The sequence below is a fragment of the Eptesicus fuscus genome, chromosome 13, assembly GCF_027574615.1.
Source record: "Eptesicus fuscus isolate TK198812 chromosome 13, DD_ASM_mEF_20220401, whole genome shotgun sequence".
Taxonomy (NCBI): domain Eukaryota; kingdom Metazoa; phylum Chordata; class Mammalia; order Chiroptera; family Vespertilionidae; genus Eptesicus; species Eptesicus fuscus.
In genome coordinates this window covers 76,894,365-76,911,599 of record NC_072485.1, presented here as the reverse complement: position 1 = coordinate 76,911,599, position 17,235 = coordinate 76,894,365, and the positions used below count along the sequence as shown (strand labels likewise).

The 17,235-nt window shown below is 59.8% G+C and overlaps 1 protein-coding gene across 4 annotated transcripts in view; it reads left to right on the top strand.

Moving 5' to 3' along the window:
- The window catches only part of ANO1 (anoctamin 1), a 68,943-nt gene extending 52,146 nt beyond the window's left edge, over positions 1-16,797 (top strand). For all 4 annotated transcript variants that reach the window (XM_054725330.1, XM_054725333.1, XM_054725332.1 and 1 more), the window contains 8 exons: positions 232-289; positions 2,263-2,363; positions 2,922-3,067; positions 5,605-5,757; positions 10,240-10,292; positions 11,179-11,363; positions 14,213-14,318; positions 15,200-16,797. In XM_054725330.1, coding sequence (XP_054581305.1) covers positions 232-289; positions 2,263-2,363; positions 2,922-3,067; positions 5,605-5,757; positions 10,240-10,292; positions 11,179-11,363; positions 14,213-14,318; positions 15,200-15,442 — 1,045 coding nt within the window. In that variant the 3' untranslated portion in view covers positions 15,443-16,797. The remainder of the gene's footprint in view (positions 1-231; positions 290-2,262; positions 2,364-2,921; positions 3,068-5,604; positions 5,758-10,239; positions 10,293-11,178; positions 11,364-14,212; positions 14,319-15,199) is intronic.
- The last annotated feature ends 438 nt before the right edge of the window (positions 16,798-17,235 follow it).

Genomic DNA, 17,235 nt, shown 5'->3' with positions numbered 1-17,235 from the left:
CCCCTCAGCCACTAGGTTTCCTGTTACGTTTCTCACCCCATGTGGGTTTGGGAATCACAGGAACACTGGACCAACAGAAAATCCCCCGGTCATTTTTTAGCCAATGGAACAGGCAGGGAGAGGCCTATGTAATACACTCCAGGCTATGCCTTCGGGACTCTCAGCTCGCCCCTCCCCTGGGGGTCCCCCAAGCTGGGTCTCTGCTCTCTAACGGCCTCCCAACCGTTACAGGTTCGTGGGGCGCCCCGGCGACTACGTGTACATCTTCCAGTCCTTCCGCATGGAAGAGGTAATGCACTCGCAAGCCTCCCGTGCCCCCGATCACATCTCCACTTTGTCCACTCAGCACCCGGCCGATTCCTTATCGGGGGCAGTCTCCTTCCTTCCCGTGGGAGCCCCTCTCCCGGGGGGTGGCCGGGCTCTGATAATCTTAGGTGTGTCCGTACAGGATTACCCTAAAAGGGGCATCTCTTCATAGTCAGGGAAACCCAGCAATGACACCGATTTTTTCCCTTTTCCTATTAGACCGAGAATCTTTTCTTCTTTGGTTAAGATGAGAGGAAAACTGAACTCGGCTACCTTTAACATTGAAACGCCCACTTCTCTTCCCCCCAAACACAATGCTGGTGACCTGGGGCCACCGCCGGTCTGGTCAGGGCGCCCGCTGTCCTCTGCCGCTGAGTCCCGGCCCCAGACCAAGCTGGGGCTTCTGAGCCTATTGGTTGCTCAGGTCTCAGGGGACCAGGTCAGCATTTCCAACCCCCAGAATAATTCCACTTATCGGAAAATAAGGGGGAGTGTCTTCCTGATGAAGACCCTGTGGAAGGGAAGATGGGGGTGGACATCAGGTACAGGGCGATCTGGCTGCCCAGGGCACAGCCTAGAGGTTCAACCCCTGGAGTGCCAGCCTCCGAACATCCCGACACAGGCCTCACCCACAGGAACAGATGTCCGCAAAAGGCCCAGCCAGGGCTTTCCTCTGACGTGCCCTTCACATAGACGGTGCCCTGACAAATTCCTCCGTGTTTGGAGAAGTTGGTGACGGGCCTTTGTAGAATAGAATAAAGCAAAGGCCATCATCTTTTTTTTTTTTTTTTTTAATGAAATGATGGCTCTGCAAGATAAACTTTTGGGTAAGAATATAAAAAGGTTTGCTAGGGACTCAAAGAGGAGTCCTCTGTACTCAGGGGGTCTTCCAGGGTGTCCTGAGTTCTCTTTGTTCAGATGAGTTTAAGTTTCTCAACCATCATACCGGCCCCCAGCCTAAGGCCACACAAGCCCCCTAAGGACAGGGGCATTAGGTGGCTGGCTGTCTCACCATGTGGCTTCCCAACTGCGGGGACCCCAGCCTGCCGTAGCCGTGGCCGTGCAGGGTCTGTGGACAGGCAGCCAGTGTGAGGGACAAGGCGCTGGCCTTGGGGGAGGAGGGGAAGCCCGAGATCAGCCCCGGCGCTGCCCATCCTGGTCATGCACTCCCTCCCTGAGCCTGGTCCCAGCCCGACGGCCTGCAGGCCAGGCGCACTAGCTTCCTGGGGGCCGAACAAAATACCGCAGATGGGAGACTCAAAACAACAGAAATTGCCCGGCCGGTGTGGCTCGGTGTTTGAACATCGATCTATGAACCAGGAGGTCACAGTTTGATTCCCGGTCAGGGCATATGCCCCGGTTGTGGGCTCGATCCCCAGTAGGGGTTGTGCAGGAGGCAGGCAATCAATGATCCTCTCTCATCATTGATGTTTATCTCCCTCTCCTTTCCTCTCTGAAATCATTTAAAATGTTTAAAAAGCAAACAAACAAATTGATTCCCTCACAGTTCTGGAGGCCAGCTGTCCAAAACCAAGGTGTCAGCAGGCTGCCCTCCTTCCAAAGGAGAGGGGCTCTCCCCGGCCTCTCCCGGCTTCTGTGGCCACGGGCAGTCCTGGGCGCTCCCTGGCAGATAGACACAACACTCCGACCTCTGCCGACCTCTGGCTTCACTCGCCTTCTCTGTGGGTCCGTGTTCTCTTCTTGTAAGGACATCAGTCATTGGACGGGAGCCCACGGTGCTCCGTGTGACCTCATTCTAACTTGGTCACGTCGGCAAAGACCCTATTTCTAAATAAGGTCCCCTCCTGAGGTTCTGGGATTAGGACGTGACCTAGCTTTGTGGAGGACACCATTCAGCCCACCCCACGAGGGCCGAGCTCCCCTCCCTGAGGGCTGGTCCTCTCTCCCGGGCCCTCGGGGTGGGTGGGATCTCACGCGCCCTCCCTCTACCTGCAGTGCGCCCCGGGCGGCTGCCTGATGGAGCTGTGCATCCAGCTCAGCATCATCATGCTGGGCAAGCAGCTCATCCAGAACAACCTGTTCGAGATCGGCATCCCGTGAGTACCGCCGGGCCGGGAGCAGACTGATGTCCGGCCTGGGCCAGGACCGGGTGGGGGGTGTGGGGATGCCAGACAGGGAGGTGGTGAGGACAGAGGGGGAGGACTAGGCAGAAGCCACCCGACCGGGAACGGGGAGGAGGCCGGGGACTCTGCTCCCCGACTGGCTGAGAATGCAGAGTACCGACAGGTCCTATGGTTGGCAGGTGGAGGCTGTGCCTGCTTACCCAGCATCCTTCAGGAACCGTGGCCCTGAAGGCGCCATGATCTGCCTTCTCTTCCCGCCCTCCCCGGGTCCGCTTAGGCACAGCCAGACCCTCAGCACCTTCAGGGCCTCCCCGTGATGTTAGGTGGCCATTGCCCGCCCTGCGCCTCTGTTTCCTGTGACCCCTGCCTCTGGGGGCAAAGAGGACCGTGGACAGAGCAGTCCTGGCCGGTGTGACAGCTCGGTGTGAAATGATGGCTTTGGGAATTAGGAGCATGGCTTACGGTGCAGACGCGCAGCCCCCCAGAGCCCGCCCTCCGGGCAGCCTGACCGCGTCCGGGCCTTGCTTTCAGGAAGATGAAGAAGTTCATCCGCTACCTGCGGCTGAAGCGCCAGAGCCCCGCCGACCACGACGAGCACATGAAGAGGAAGCAGCGATACGAGGCGGACTTCACGCTGGAGCCGTTCGGGGGCCTCACCCCGGAGTACATGGAGATGAGTGAGTACCGGCGGGCTTGGAGGGAGGCGGGCCCTTCCTCACCAGGGACGGCCGCGCCACCGTGTGCCCAGGGGTGGCACGGAACGCTCAGAGGCGGAGCGAGGGACCGACGGAGAGGTCAGGTGTGGCCACATGGCCACCACCCGGAGCCTCCCTGACCCCACCCCCACCCGCCTCCCTCTGCTCTGGCCGCACGGGCCTCCCCACTGTCACCCAGACACAATGGCCACCTGCCTTGCACGAGCAGTGCCAGGAATGCTCTCCCCCAATACTGGCACGACTCCCCCTCTCCCTTCCCCCGGGCTCAGCACCGAGTGTCCACCCCAGAGGGTCTCCCTGACCACAGTGTTGAAAGGGGGCAGCCCCTCCCTGCACAGCGGCTCCCCTCCACCCTCCCTGCACACGGCTCCCCATCACCCTCTGACACGGTCAGCTCGTCCCGTCCCGTCCCTTTCCTAGCGGGCCCCCTGCACCTAGAGCAGGCCCAGGTGGACGGCGGGCGCTCAGTGCGTGCTCACTGAATGAATGGATGGGGGGAGGAGGTCTCAGAGGGGAGTGCCCCCTGGCCACCACGGACAGGTTACTTAAAAGGCGGGTTCCCGGGCCCATCCCCGGTCTGTGCGGGCTGAGACCTGGGGCTGTGGGTTTTAAAACAGACCCCTGGGCAAACTCAGCCAGACGCCATTCTGCCGCGGTGAGGCGGTGCGGGGCAGGGCGACCTCGGGCGGAGCTTCCTGCTTTATGGCGAGCCTGCCCTGCGCGCCGGTTGGCCCAGCTGGTCCATGCACGTCCCGCCCGGCTTCCCAGTGGTGCAAGGAGCACCGTGCCATTGACTCAGAAGGAAAAGAGTCTGGAGGCTTGGAATATAAGGAAACTGTTGTGTTTGGAGGACATTCTCTGTTTCCTCCTGGAATAAAATCCAAGCTGAACCAGAGGCAAGTGGGCTGTCCCACTCAGCATGGGGTGTGGGAGGAGGCCTCCCCTCCCTGCAACCCCCCCCCCTGGGGGGCGGGGGGGAAGGGAAGCAGCCTGTGATGGGCTAAGATACGAGGTCGTTTCTCAGACGTTCATTTCCATGATGGCTGGAGGTTGAGTCCCCTGTTCCCCTGGATGTGATGAAATTAGATCCTGGGACAGGCTCCTCCTGCCCACCCAGGAAGCGCCCCGCTCCCCCGTGCCCCCACGCCGCTCTGGGAAGCTGGGATTGACTTATGGACCAGCTGGGCCAACAGACGTGCAGGGCAGGCTCGCCATAAAGCAGGAAGCTCCGCCCGGGTCGCCCTGCCCCGCACCGCCTCATCGCCTCACCGCGGCACAGCAGGGCCCCGCTGCGCTTGCCCAGGGCTTTGTTTTAAAATCCACAGCCCCAGGTCTCGCCCGGCTCAGACCAGGGATGGGCCAGGGAACCCGCATTTTAAATGAGCTGTGGTGGTGGCCAAGGCGCGCTCCCCTCTGGAGCTCTCTGCAGGAGTCTTCAGACCTTTCCCTCATCCTTCATCCAGGGGGCACTCTGCACCCCGCCACACCCCCTCCCTGCCTCCCCCTCGAGGCCAACTCACTGGGCACCCAGAGCACACGGGTGCCCGAACACGGCAAGAAAAGGCCCAGCCGAGAATGTCCCGCCCCCGCCCCCGCCCCCCAGCCCCATCGATGCTCCAGCTGCCCTCCTGGCCCATCAGTGCAAGACGAGTGGGGAAACCCACAGCCTCAGCCTCAGCAGCCCGTGGCCCGCACGCTGAGCCTGTCCTGGGCCCCGTCACCCCCAGAGCCTTTAGGCCGACCAGCGTACGGCCCAGAGGCCACATGGAGCCCCCACCCACTGTGCTCGGGGCAGTGGCCACACTCAGCTGCCCAGGCACACCGGGACATCCTGTCACCTCCTTGTGGGCCGCCTGCACCGAGTGCCGTGGCCGGGTCCTGTTGTGCAGTTCCTGAACCAGCAGCCCCACTCGGTTCCGCTCAGCAACCTCTTCCTGTCCCCTCGGGGTCGCCGGCCCTGTGCTGGCTGCAGTGTCCCCAGCCAAGAAGCCACAGAGGCGGCCTGTCCGTGATGAGGATGAGGAGGGAGAGGGAGGGGCCTGAGGCAGGGCGACATCATCCTGCACACTGGTCCCTGCCGGCTCCCCGAGGCCCGATGGAAGGGGGTGACAAGGGCTTTTGGAGACACTGGCAGGCCCCCCAAGTGCAGGAACCTCTGGCCGATGGGAGCTTAGGGGCCCATGAAGGTCCTTCTAGCCCAGGCACGGTGGCCAAGGCTGGGCCCTGATACTCATGGGGACTTTTTCCCATTATTGATATTGATTTCTCTTTTTTACTTTTTAATTACAGTTTACATCCAAGATAATTTTGTATTATTTTTGAAGATTAAACATGTGATAAATGAGGACTTATGGACCAGCTGGGCCCATGGTTCAAGAGTCACACTCCCTGGTCCCCTTCTTCCTCGGGAGGCAGAACCCCAGTGGTCAGCTCCCGGGGCTCCTGGGACAGGGGCACCCCCTCCCTTGTGGGAGGCTGATGGCTCCCTCTCTCTGCAGTCATCCAGTTTGGCTTCGTCACCTTGTTCGTGGCGTCCTTCCCCCTCGCCCCGCTGTTCGCGCTGCTGAATAACATCATCGAGATCCGCCTGGATGCCAAAAAGTTCGTCACCGAGCTGCGCAGGCCGGTGGCCGTCCGGGCCAAAGATATCGGTGAGCGATCCACGGGGCGGGTTGTGAGCGAGCACATGCTGGGTTTGGGATAGGGAACCCGCTATGCCCAATCGAGAGCCAGAGCCAGCAAAGTGGGGCCAGGCACGGGGTCCCCAGGGGCTGCTCACTGCACCTTGCCTGGATGGAGACTCAGAGTCTCGGGGCGGGGGTGATGCACAACCCCAAGGCTCCTCACTCCCCCACCCCCCGACCTCCTGACTCCTGAGATGTATTGGCCACGAGAGTATTTGGGAAAGAGTTAGTCCGGACACGTCTCCCCACGTCTGCCCCAGGTCCTCCAGCCGCACTTCCCTTCGAGGTCCTCAACTCCCCTCCCCACGAGGGACATGTGTGCACCCCCAGAGCACAGAGGTAGACCAGTGGGGAAGCCCACGTTAGCTGCTTGACAAGGGCCTTCCTATGTGGGGTATCACTTAATCACTTGATGTTCACAAGAAAGAAAGAAAAGGAGGGGAAACGCCCCCTCCCCCTGATGAAGGACTGGACTGAAGTGTGGCAGGACCCCCCAGGGCCTTCCTCCGTGGGGTATCAGTTAATCATTTCACAGCCCAGATATGATATTGCTAAATACAGGGGCTCCCTCAGCCCTGCCAGGAGCTCCTCTGTCCTCTTTGCAAATGCCCCCCGGGGCCATCCATCCCTGCCCTTGGCCATGCCTTGGCCTCTGCTGGCCAATGGTAGCCAGGCCCACCCCCACCCCCCACCCCACCATCCACCTCCGAGATGGCGTGGACTCCATCACAAGTGTGGTCTCTTAGGTTGAACTGGATGAAATCGCCATCTTCATGGCTCCAACATGGTCGCCTATCGGTGATTTTGTCTGGTTCCCATGCAACCCCACATTGGAGCTGTGGGATCCATAGCGAGATCTGCGGGCCCAGCTTTGAGAGGAGCCTGGACACCTTGGCTTTCCTCGGGGAGGGACATCAGAGCCAGGACTCGAGTGTAGCGGCCATCCCCTTGCGTTCTGACACGTTAGCTTGCCCCCATCACAGACCACCAGTAAGGACTCTCCCTACCCAACCTCTCTGTAGGGTTCCATGTGGGATTTTTTTTTTAATTTATTTGTATTGAGTTCAGAGAGGAAGGGAGAGGGAGGGAGAGATGGAAACATCAATGAGAGAGAACCATTGATCGGCTGGCTCCTGCACGCCCCCTACTGGGAATTGAGCCCACAATCCTGGGCATGTGCCCTGACTAGGAATCGAACAGTGACCTCCTGGTTCGTAGGTTGACGCTCAACCACCGAGCCACACCGGCCGGGCTTGTGTACAATTTTAAACAGCTGTTAAGGCCCTTGAACTGGCTGGCCCTCTGAGTCCCTTCTGGTCCCTGATTCTGCCTCATCCTCGCCCCACCCCCACCCCACCCCCATCACATGGGTCGGAGCTCAACAGACGTGAAGGCCCCAGAGTCAATGTTTGGTCCCTGTGGACCAGGAGGCCACGTCCTCGAGTCAGAGCAGCTGGGTTTCCGTCTCACACGTGGAGCCGGTCTTCGCTCGTGGGCCACCCAAACCAGGCGACGCTTGCAGACCGCCCTGGAGACTGAGACACGGCAGCAGGCTTCAGTTAGCGCATCACGCCTGCTCCGAGGACCACCCCCGGGAGCAGGTCTGGCATTGAACTTCTCCTGGGGGTGCAGCTGTCGGGTGGCAAGATCCTGGGTCCCACTTTCCAGATGGGAAAACCGAGGCTAGAGGGCTGACAGAGCCGGGCGGGGACCTCCCAGAGCCGCACACCTGTGTGTGGAGAGTGGCCTCCAGAAGCTTATGCTGCACCAGAGGCCTCGCCTGGGGCGGCAGGTGGCCTGCTGGGCGCACCCCGGACAGCCCCTGGGAAATCCGGACCCCGTGCCCAGCGGCAGGAGAGGACAGAGCGTGGCCTCCTGTCCCTCTTCCTTACGATTCTCAGGTGCCCGCAGGCCCCGGCCCCACGGTGTTTGCTTTGGCGCCCTTTGCTTGGCAAAGCCCTGGCGGCCCCCTGCAGCCACACCCTAAAAGGTGCCAGCCCACCAGGGCGAGAGGAGCCTGGGCCTCCGGCCTCCGCTCCACGGTGGCCGTGGTTCCCACCGCGAGCAAGGCTTGGAGCGGGTCTTCGGGGCGTCGGGGAGGTTGGCTCTTGTTTTTCTCTCATTCTTGCGGATCACCGCTCACTTCCTGGTTCCTGTATGGTTGGTTGAAGGCATAATCTGCCTCCTTTCATGGGTTTATTTATGGGCTTCTTCGCCGTAACCTTTTCCTGAAGAGGCTTTTGTATTCCTCCTGTGATCCATGCAGGGCCCCGAGGGGACAGAGGGCCCCCGTGGCCCCTGTGACCTGCACCCACGGGGCGGGGGGGGGGGGGGGCGCTGGGGAAGCTCTGCCACAAAGGCACAGCGCCTCCATCGCCCTGCCTGGGCACGGAGAGGGGGTGTGGCCAGTCGCTGCAGGGGACCCAGCCCTGTGCGTGGGAACCGGCTCCAGCTTCCCAGCCCTGACCTCTGACACCAGATTAACCCGCTTCCGGCTCTCGGCCTCCTTCTGCGGAGCCTCCGGGAACAAACTCCTGCCGGCATTCAGCTCCGGGCGCTGCGGCGTGTGGTCACGGGTGACTAAACAGCCCTGTCATGTTCCTGGAAATGGGGCTTAGCACCTGGGATGGCAGAGGCGCCTTGGAGAAGGCAGCTCCCCCCACAAAGGAAGCCCAGAGATTTTTCCCAGAGCGTGGTCCCTGGCTCCTGGGGATCCGCAGAGCCGCGGTTCTCACCACGGAGCTCGGCCAAGCACCTGGGGAGAGGCAAGACGCCGAGACAGGCTGGTCAGGCCCTGGTTTGCACCTTTTTTTATTTAATATATTTTATTGATTTTTTACAGAAAGGAAGGGGGAGGGATAGAGACTTAGAAACATCGATGAGAAACATGGATCAGCTGCCTCCTGCACACCCCCTACTGGGGATGTGCCCGCAACCAAGGTACATGCCCTTGACCGGAATCGAACCTGGGACCCTTCAGTCCACAGGCCGACGCTCCATCCACTGAGCCAAACCGGTGAGGGCTGGTTTGCACTTTTTAAGCAGGACCCCACGATTCTGGGGTGGGGGTCACTCAGAGGCCCACTGGCCCCACGTGAAGACAGACTCAGCTCCCAGCTTTGGGAACGCTCTGCTGGCCCACCCGTTCCCCGCTGTCACCAGCCCGCCATGGACCAGGGAGCCCCCTACCCAGCGACAGCACCCTTCCCCAGGCTACCTGGGCCCCAGCACTCCAGCACCCCAGCTCGGAGGCCGCAAACTCAGGCCCCACAGGTGGGCCGCATGTACGGGCGACGGGCACACACAGGGTGCTGACACGGCCGCGGGGCGATGTGAAGGGCCGTGTTCCTGCTCTCAGGGAAGACCAAAGGGAACCAACCAACCTGTGTCTGGATTCCGTCAGCCCTCCCAGGGCCGCAGGGACCGCTGACCGGAGGAGGGCCAGCAGCAGGGGGCGCTGTCACAGGATCCTCACAGGCGGGCTGGGAGGAAGAGAGCGCAGCACCTCACACGCCGGCCTCGGGCGCTGCCTCCACGCCCGTGGTTTCTAGCTTCTGGGCCACACAGACCTGGAGTCATGTCTTTGCAGACCACCAACCTGCACCCCCAAATCGGGGCCCAGGGGCGCCCTGGTGCTCACGGCTCTCCTGCCCCAAAGCAGCCTCTGCCCTGAATAGAGAAACCCCGCCCACCACATTCTTCCCTAATGACTGTCACACTAACAGGCCTCTCCCGCCCTTTCTGAGAAGTGCTGGTTATTGCTGGAATCCGATCCGGTTCGGCGACAGGGCTCCCGGCCCAACGGGACTGGGTTAGGGTCAGGCAGGAGGCACTGGGCCCCTTCCCAGGAGTCGCAGCAATCGAGGCCCTAACAGGCAGGGCCTGCTCTGGGCCCCCAGATGAGGCACCTCCTTCCTGGGCCCGGCTGCCAGGGAGGCCCGTGGCGGGACACCTGCTTCTCCGGGGCAGCCGTGGTCCTTCTCACCTGCGTTCAGGTGCCACGGGAAATGGTCATTACCCCCAGGACGTGACCCAGGGCCGTTGGTATGCTCTTTGACCCCTGCACTACTTCTGGCTTGTCCCTAAATATAGGGACAGAGGAAAGAGCTGCATAACAGTTCTAGTCACCAAATCTCTGGGCTTGGCCTCGAGTTGCCGTGCCGTGGGCAAGAGCTGCACCCGACTTGAATCCTGGTTGTTCTAGAAAAAAAAAAGGTGTCGTCCCAGCCAATCAGTGGGTAAACAGGCTCCCGGGAGCTTGTTCAGGATGCCTGAGGGACCGGCTGGTTTGAAGCACGCGTTTAGAAGTTAGGATTTGCTTACAAGCAGCTGGTGAGCCTGCAGGAGCCCAGGGTCTGGGGTCGGCAGGTGCCTATCTGGGCCCGTCAGCCGGGTCCCTGAGACCAGCCGCCGGGGCTCCCTAACACTGTGCTTCTTCTCCCTCCCCAGGAATCTGGTACAACATTCTCAGAGGCATCGGGAAACTTGCCGTCATCATCAACGTAAGTGACAGCCGTCGGGCAAAGGGAGGCCCCAGCTGAGCTGCCTGGCAGCCCGTCGCCCCTCCCAGGGAGCTGGGCACCCTCTGCTTTCAGCCTGGGCGGGGCCGCGGGCTGGCAGCAGCGTCTCCTCTTTAGAAGTGTCCCCTGGTCGTGTTGAGACGTTGTGGGGAGCATTAGGCGAGAATCACCAATTCTCCTCGACCTTTTCCTGCGACCTTGAGCAAAATTCTCCACCACCATGCCCACCTTGACCCCTTAGTCCACTCTCCCTAGAGTCCTGAGGATAAACAAGAGAGAGGCAGAGACAGAGAGACATTGAGAAAGAGAGATTCCTCTTAGGCAACTTTTCTGCTCTTACTTTTTTTTTTTTTAAGTGCCTGGCCGGTGTGGCTCAGTTGCTTGAGCATCGTCCCGTGCACTGACAAGTTGCTGGTTCAATTCCCAATCAGAGCACATGCCTGGGTTGCAGGCTCCATCCCTGGTAGGGCGTGTGCAGGAGGTGGCCGATCGATGTTTCTCAAAACTCTTTCTCCCTCTCCTTCTCTCTCTAAAAATCAATTTTTTAAATCTTAAAAAAAATAACATAAGGCACGAGGATTGTACAGTGGGTGTTGTTAGTCCTGTGTAACCAGAAGAAAAGTGGAGGCACAGAGAGGTTAGGTGACTTGCCCAAGGCCGCACAGCTAGTAAGAGGCTTCCAGCATTCATCCCATGCCCAGGGGTGTTGTGTCCCCAGCTCCTTGGGCTGCCGGAGGGGCTGCCAGGAATGCCCCCAACCCTTCATTTGTTCACTTGGCATTTGGTCACGTTACTAACTCATGGGCATAGTGTCCCACGATCGGGCCCAGTGCCATGGGTCCTGTGCTCACCCTGCTGTTCCCCCCAGGCCTTCGTGATCTCCTTCACGTCCGACTTCATCCCCCGCCTGGTGTACCTGTACATGTACAGCCAGAACGGGACCATGCACGGCTTCGTCAACCACACTCTCTCCTCCTTCAACGTCAGCGACTTCCAGGAGGGCACGGCCCCCAACGACCCCCTGGACCTGGGCTACGAGGTGCACATCTGCAGGTACCGCCCCCCGCCCTCCCCGTGAAGAGCCCGGTTTCTGGGAGAACCCGGTTCAAGCCAGGATTCTTTCAGGGGCAAGTCACAGGACAGCTCCGTCGTACGCTAAGAAATAACAGATCCCTTCGTTCTTTTAACTAAGAAGTCCAGAGTAGCTTCAGGCATGGCTGGATCCAGGTGCTGCCCTGTGCCATCTGGGCCTCTCAGGTGCTGCCTCCCAACTCTGTTTCCTCCATGCTGGCATGGTTTTCTGGCAGGCAGGGAGGTCCCCCAGCAGCTCCTGCTTTGTACCCTTCGGCCCAGCAGTCCCAGTGGCAAGAATGTTTCCTGCCCAGGAGTCAGCAGTCCCAGGCCCGAGTCTCTTGGACTCTGCAGGCGCTGCTGGTGGCGCTGCAGCAGCAGACACGCCCAGCCGGCGAGTGATCCGTGAGCAGCGACATGGTGCCCTGCGGGCTGTGTGTCAGGGAGGGGCCCATACACATAGGTGGGCACACACACCCAGGAAAGGCAGAGGATGACCCGCTCCAACCCTCTGCCTGTCCTACCGCAGGCAGGTGCCCCAGGGGCCGGGCGGGCAGAGCCCAAGCCCCAGCCTCCGGCTCGCCAGGAGCACCCGTACCTTCGTGTTGTTGGCGTGTTCACGCCAAGGACACGCTCAGGCTTGACCTATTTGTCTAAACTGAGGTTTAGAGGAAGGATGGTTCTGAAGAAAGGAGGCAGGGAGGCGTGTGGTCGTTTCGTTAGACATCCCCTCAGGGGTGTCAGTGCTGATGTCTGTAGGGTCAGCCTCGGGTTTGAGGACCAGGAAGCAGGTCACAGGCATTGGTTAAGGAGGCAGCTCCCCACCCCATGCATTAGTTCGGGTGTCCTGCTCACGTGGGGGAAGGCCAGGGAGACAGGGGGAAGGCCCCGTTATTTGAAGGGTCTTGTTGCTTTTACCCCCGTGGCCGTGGAAGGCCGTGGGCCAGACCACTGCACTCCCCAGAATTCGCTTTCAGCCAGGTCCACCCCATCCTTTGGCCATGATCATGGGCTGCAGGTGCTGTGAGCTTCACGCCTCCACTGGCCCCGCCCATGACCACCCACTTCCTGGAGGAGCTGGCTGTGGGAGGGGCAGCACCGAGCCCAGCCTGGGGCGGTGGGTGTGAGAGAGGCGGCAGAGCAGAGCTGAGAGCTGGCGATGCTGGTGGCTACCATTTGTTCCTGTTCTAAAACAGGCCTAGTCTCATGTAATGCTCACAGCCATCCCCAGAGAGGACATTAATATAGTTATTCTGCCCAGGGGAGCTAGCAGGTGGCTAAGGAGAGCCACGCAAGGAAAAAAATAAGATCATCTCTAACAGAGGTCAGTGCAGGTGGTGGCATCTGGGCAGGTCTGTCAGTGGGCTTTGAGGGATGCATAGGAGTCTGCCAGGTGACCCAAACACATTTCCCAGTCTCCCGATGCAGCGGGCCTTGAGCACGGAAAGGAGGACCACGTGTGTGTGGCTTCTGATGCCGGGAGAACCCGGGCTGCCTGTTCCCCTCGGAGTTCAGGTTGTGCAACTTCTGTGTCGCTCCGCAGCTGGCACCAGACTGTGGGTTCCCAGCCCGATCCTGTCTCCAGGGTTGGCAGCTTAGCCCTCCCATCCAGCTCCCTCAGAGATAAAGCTCTGTGGGTGAGGAGCCCTGTGGGTTGTGTTCCCTGCTGAATCTGCTCCCTGGATGGGGGCCTGGCCCGTGGTAGCTGCTCAATGAATGCGCATGATGTGAATAAGTGAGGGAGTGCCAGGCCGCGGCCCAGAGAGGCCCGGTGATTGCGCAGGGACACACAGCAAGGCAGTAACTGGGTTGGGGTCCAGGCCAGGGCTACTGTGCCCACAGAGCCAGGTGCCGGCCCTCCTCCTCTCCCCCACTGGACCTCAGCTTTTCAGTGACAGCACGGGGCACACCTGTGGCCCCCAGCCTGGAAACTGTGGGCATATTTTCTGAGAGCATTTCCAATGCAGAGGGGTGTCAGCCCATTAAACCCAAGCACCCCCGGATTTCAGGGAGCAGTTGGGTGGGCCTAGGTGGAGGCAGGACCTCGGGTCCTCGCCCTGGGCATCTCTGGGCCTGCATAAAAGAGGAAGGGGACGGAGAGACCCGAAGCTCAGGAGGTGCCCATCACTCCCGCTTGGCAGAGTGGGGGCAGACAATAAGTAAAGATCAGGTGCGCCGAAGGAGGGACAGAGGCAGGCTTGGGGAGGGGTTGTGAGGCCCTGGTCTCTCTGAGCAGGAAGTCATTAGGCTATGTCTAAACTTGACAACTGGGAAGGAGGGGTGGACTGTCTTAGGCAGAGATAAGGAGGTAACAGCCAAGAGGCCGTGGCTGGAAGAGAGAGGAGTGCCCCTGGGCACTGGGCCCCGTGGGGCAGTTGCCAGGCAGGCCCCGACCACGCCACTCGTATGTGTAACCTCCTCCACAGGCCACGCTGAGAAAAACGTGTCACAGACCCAGCCTGAGTTTTGTGGACAGCAGGCGTGGCCAGGCTTAGGGACCCCCACCCACTTCAGCTAGGGAAGCCCCGCTTGCTTGGTTTGATCTCCCGGGGTTTCAGGTGGGACTTCTGGAGAAAGGGTTTCACCAGAGGGTCCCAGAGCCCGCTTCTGTGGGCCCACAGCTGGGCCTTACCTGGGGTCCTCATTTCCACAAAGCCCCTCGGGCCCTGCCAGCCCTCGGTGGTCCCTGGCCATCCCTCCAACATAAAGAGACTCCCCGTCACCTGGGCGGCGGGGCTGCCCCTGCCGAGGCTCTGGCATCAGGGGCCACGTGGCGCTGGGCAGAACCCCAGGGTCCTCTCGCAGCCCCCGATTCCTGCCGGCATCTGCAGGTACAAAGACTACCGGGAGCCCCCGTGGTCGGAGCACAAGTACGACATCTCCAAGGACTTCTGGGCCGTCCTGGCGGCACGGCTGGCCTTCGTCATCGTCTTCCAGGTACGCCGGGTCCAGGAGTCTGAGAATCTGTGTCAGGCAGGGTCAGGGCGGGGCGTGCCCACGGAGGCATCAGTCAAAGTCCCATCCTTTTGTGCGCTGTTTTCATTTGATGAATTGCTTTAAAGCCTTGACACTTGTCTTATTTGGTGATGCGTGACCCAGCGGCTCATTTCTGAAGCCTCCCAGCCAAGGAATTCGGAATCCTCCAGAGGCGTTTCCTATTTACGGAGCTCAGATTCTCTCGAGCAGGCCGGCTGCCCTGGCCGGTGGCTCGGTCGGCTAGAGCAGTGGTCGGCAAACTCATTAGTCACCAGAGCCAAATATCGACAGCACAATGATTGAAATTTCTTTTGAGAGCCAAATTTTTTTAAACTTAAACTTCTTCTAACGCCACTTCTTCAAAGTAGACTCGCCCAGGCCGTGGTATTTTTGGAAGAGCCACCCTCAAGGGGCCAAAGAGCCGCATGTGGCTCGCGAGCCGCTGTTTGCCGACCACTGGGCTAGAGCGTCATCCCACTACCCCAAGATGGTGGGTTCGATCCCCAGTCAGGGCACATACAGGAATTCAACCAATGAATGATGAGCAAGTGGAACAACAAATGGGTGTTTTTCTCTCTCTCCCTCTCCTTCTCCCTCTCTCTCTCTCTGAAAAACAATAACTATAAAATTTTAAAAAGAAGGCTGGCCAACATGTCGGGAGGGGCTACTGGCAGGTTTCCTGCCTCAGTTATACCTTCCAGGAAACCAAGGCCCCTGTGCCCAAGGCCACTGGCAGGGGCGTGACAGGGGGGGGGGGGGGGGGTGCGCTGCCAGGTGGGTAGAGGTGGGGAGCCTTTTCCAGGATCCTCCTTCCCACCGCCACGCGCTGACTGTCCTTCCAGAACCTGGTCATGTTCATGAGCGACTTCGTGGACTGGGTCATCCCGGACATCCCCAAGGACATCAGCCAGCAGATCCACAAGGAGAAGGTGCTGATGGTCGAGCTGTTCATGAGGGAGGAGCAGGGCAAGCAGCAGCTGCTGGACACCTGGATGGAGCGGGGCCCGAAGAAGGACGAGCCCTGCAGCAACCACAGCCCCGAGGCCGCCCCGGACGGCCCCGAGCACCAGGGCGGCGCCCTGTAGCGGCCCCGGCGCCCGACCGACCGGTACCTCTCCCGGGCAGGCAGCCCACCCCCACCAGGTCGGGTGGCTCCTGTGTTTGCAGCAAACCTTGAAGACCACCTTCTGATAAGACAACATTTTTTAAAATCTTTTTTTCTGGGGTTGTTTCTTTTTTTTTTTTTCCCCTTGTTTTTGCACAAAACCATTATGCAGGGAATTTTTTATCTTGACTCTCGGAGTTCATCAGAACGGTTGCTGGGACGGGGCGGTGCACGCGGCAGAGGCGGCCTTGGCAGGGCAGTCCTGGCGTCTCCCCCCCGCGGCGGCCATGAGCAGAGGCGCCGGGGAGCACCTCCCGTCATCCCCCCCGGCGCCCTGACAGGTGGGAATGGCATCCGAGGCCCTGGGCACATCTGGTGCCACGTGGAGGGGGAACGGAGAAGCGGGCAAGGACTGAGCCATTGGAGACCAGGTCCCTGAGACCTCACCTGCCTCTAGGTCCGGAGAGCGAGCCCATTCCCATCCCCCTTTCTGTAGGCTCAGAAGCAGGCACTCTGGTCAGGAGCGGTGGCCTGGCCATGTCAGCCAGAGGGCGTGGGAGCGTCCAGCTTACTCCTGAGAGCCAGCGGGGGCAGGTCCCGCCGGGAGCCACACCTGCCCCCTACCCCACCCCACCCCACCCCTGCGCCGGGAGCTGGCCTCACAGCTGTCCCCTTTCCTCATGGACAAAGCCCAGTGACAGGACAACAGGGTGTGAGCAGTCACGCGGAGGCATCTGGGGGCGACAGTGGTTTCAGGAAGTCTGACGGCTCCCAGGGATCGGTCACAGCTTTAGGATATTTATGGAGGGTCTGTTTCTTTTTTCTTTTTTTTTTTCCTAATCGATTCTATGGTGGTGGGTTTGAAGGGTTTCTTTTCCTGTAGCTCAAAGGTGGAAGGAATTTCTTTTACTAGTTAACCAAATATCGTTGAGAGGAATTTCAAATACTGTTACTACCAAAGATTTTTATTAATAAAGCCTTCTATTTTGGTAACACTTCTCTATATTTTTACTCATAGGAACGTTCCTGTTGGACAGTTAGGATTTTAAGAGCTTTGTGCACACAGGTCTTGCGGGTGACGGGGTCCAAGTCTCGAGCACCCAGAGAAACACGGGAGGGGAAGGAGATACACCGTGTTTGTCGCGACCGCGGGGCGGACGCAGCGCTGACATCCCGCCAGCTGCCTGCTCTGTTCATAGTCTGCAGGCGGCGACGTCCCTCGTGTGCTAAAATGGTGCCGTCGGATGCTTCTGTGTTCTCATGTACAGGACGTTGTTTGACATGGGGGTTTTGTATACGAACATTGTATTAAAAACTAGGTGATTACCAAAAATCCTTTGATGGAAACCTTCTCTTTTTGTGAGTGTGCACAGATCCGGAGGGCCGTGGCTAGACGCGCTCCCGAATAAATGTGTGTGCGTGACACCTCCCTCGCGGGACACTGTCCGGTGACATCTGCCCAGGAAGCTCCCCGCCTCTCCCCGGGTCCCAAGCCCCAGGGCTGAGCTGAAAATTCGGGAGGGACTTGGGGGCATCCGTCTTCTTTGGTGAGACACATGGAGTGCTGTGGGTGTTCCTGAGACGTCCCCTCTGAGTGTGTGTGTGTGTGTGTGTGTGCATGTGTGTGTTTGTGTATGTCTGCGTCTGTGTGTGCAGGGATGTGTGTGTGCACGTGTGCATGTGTTCATGTGTGCTTGTGTCTGTGTGCGAGCATGCGTGCGCATTCATGTATGCAGGGGCTTGTGTGTGCACATATGTGCATATGTGTTTATA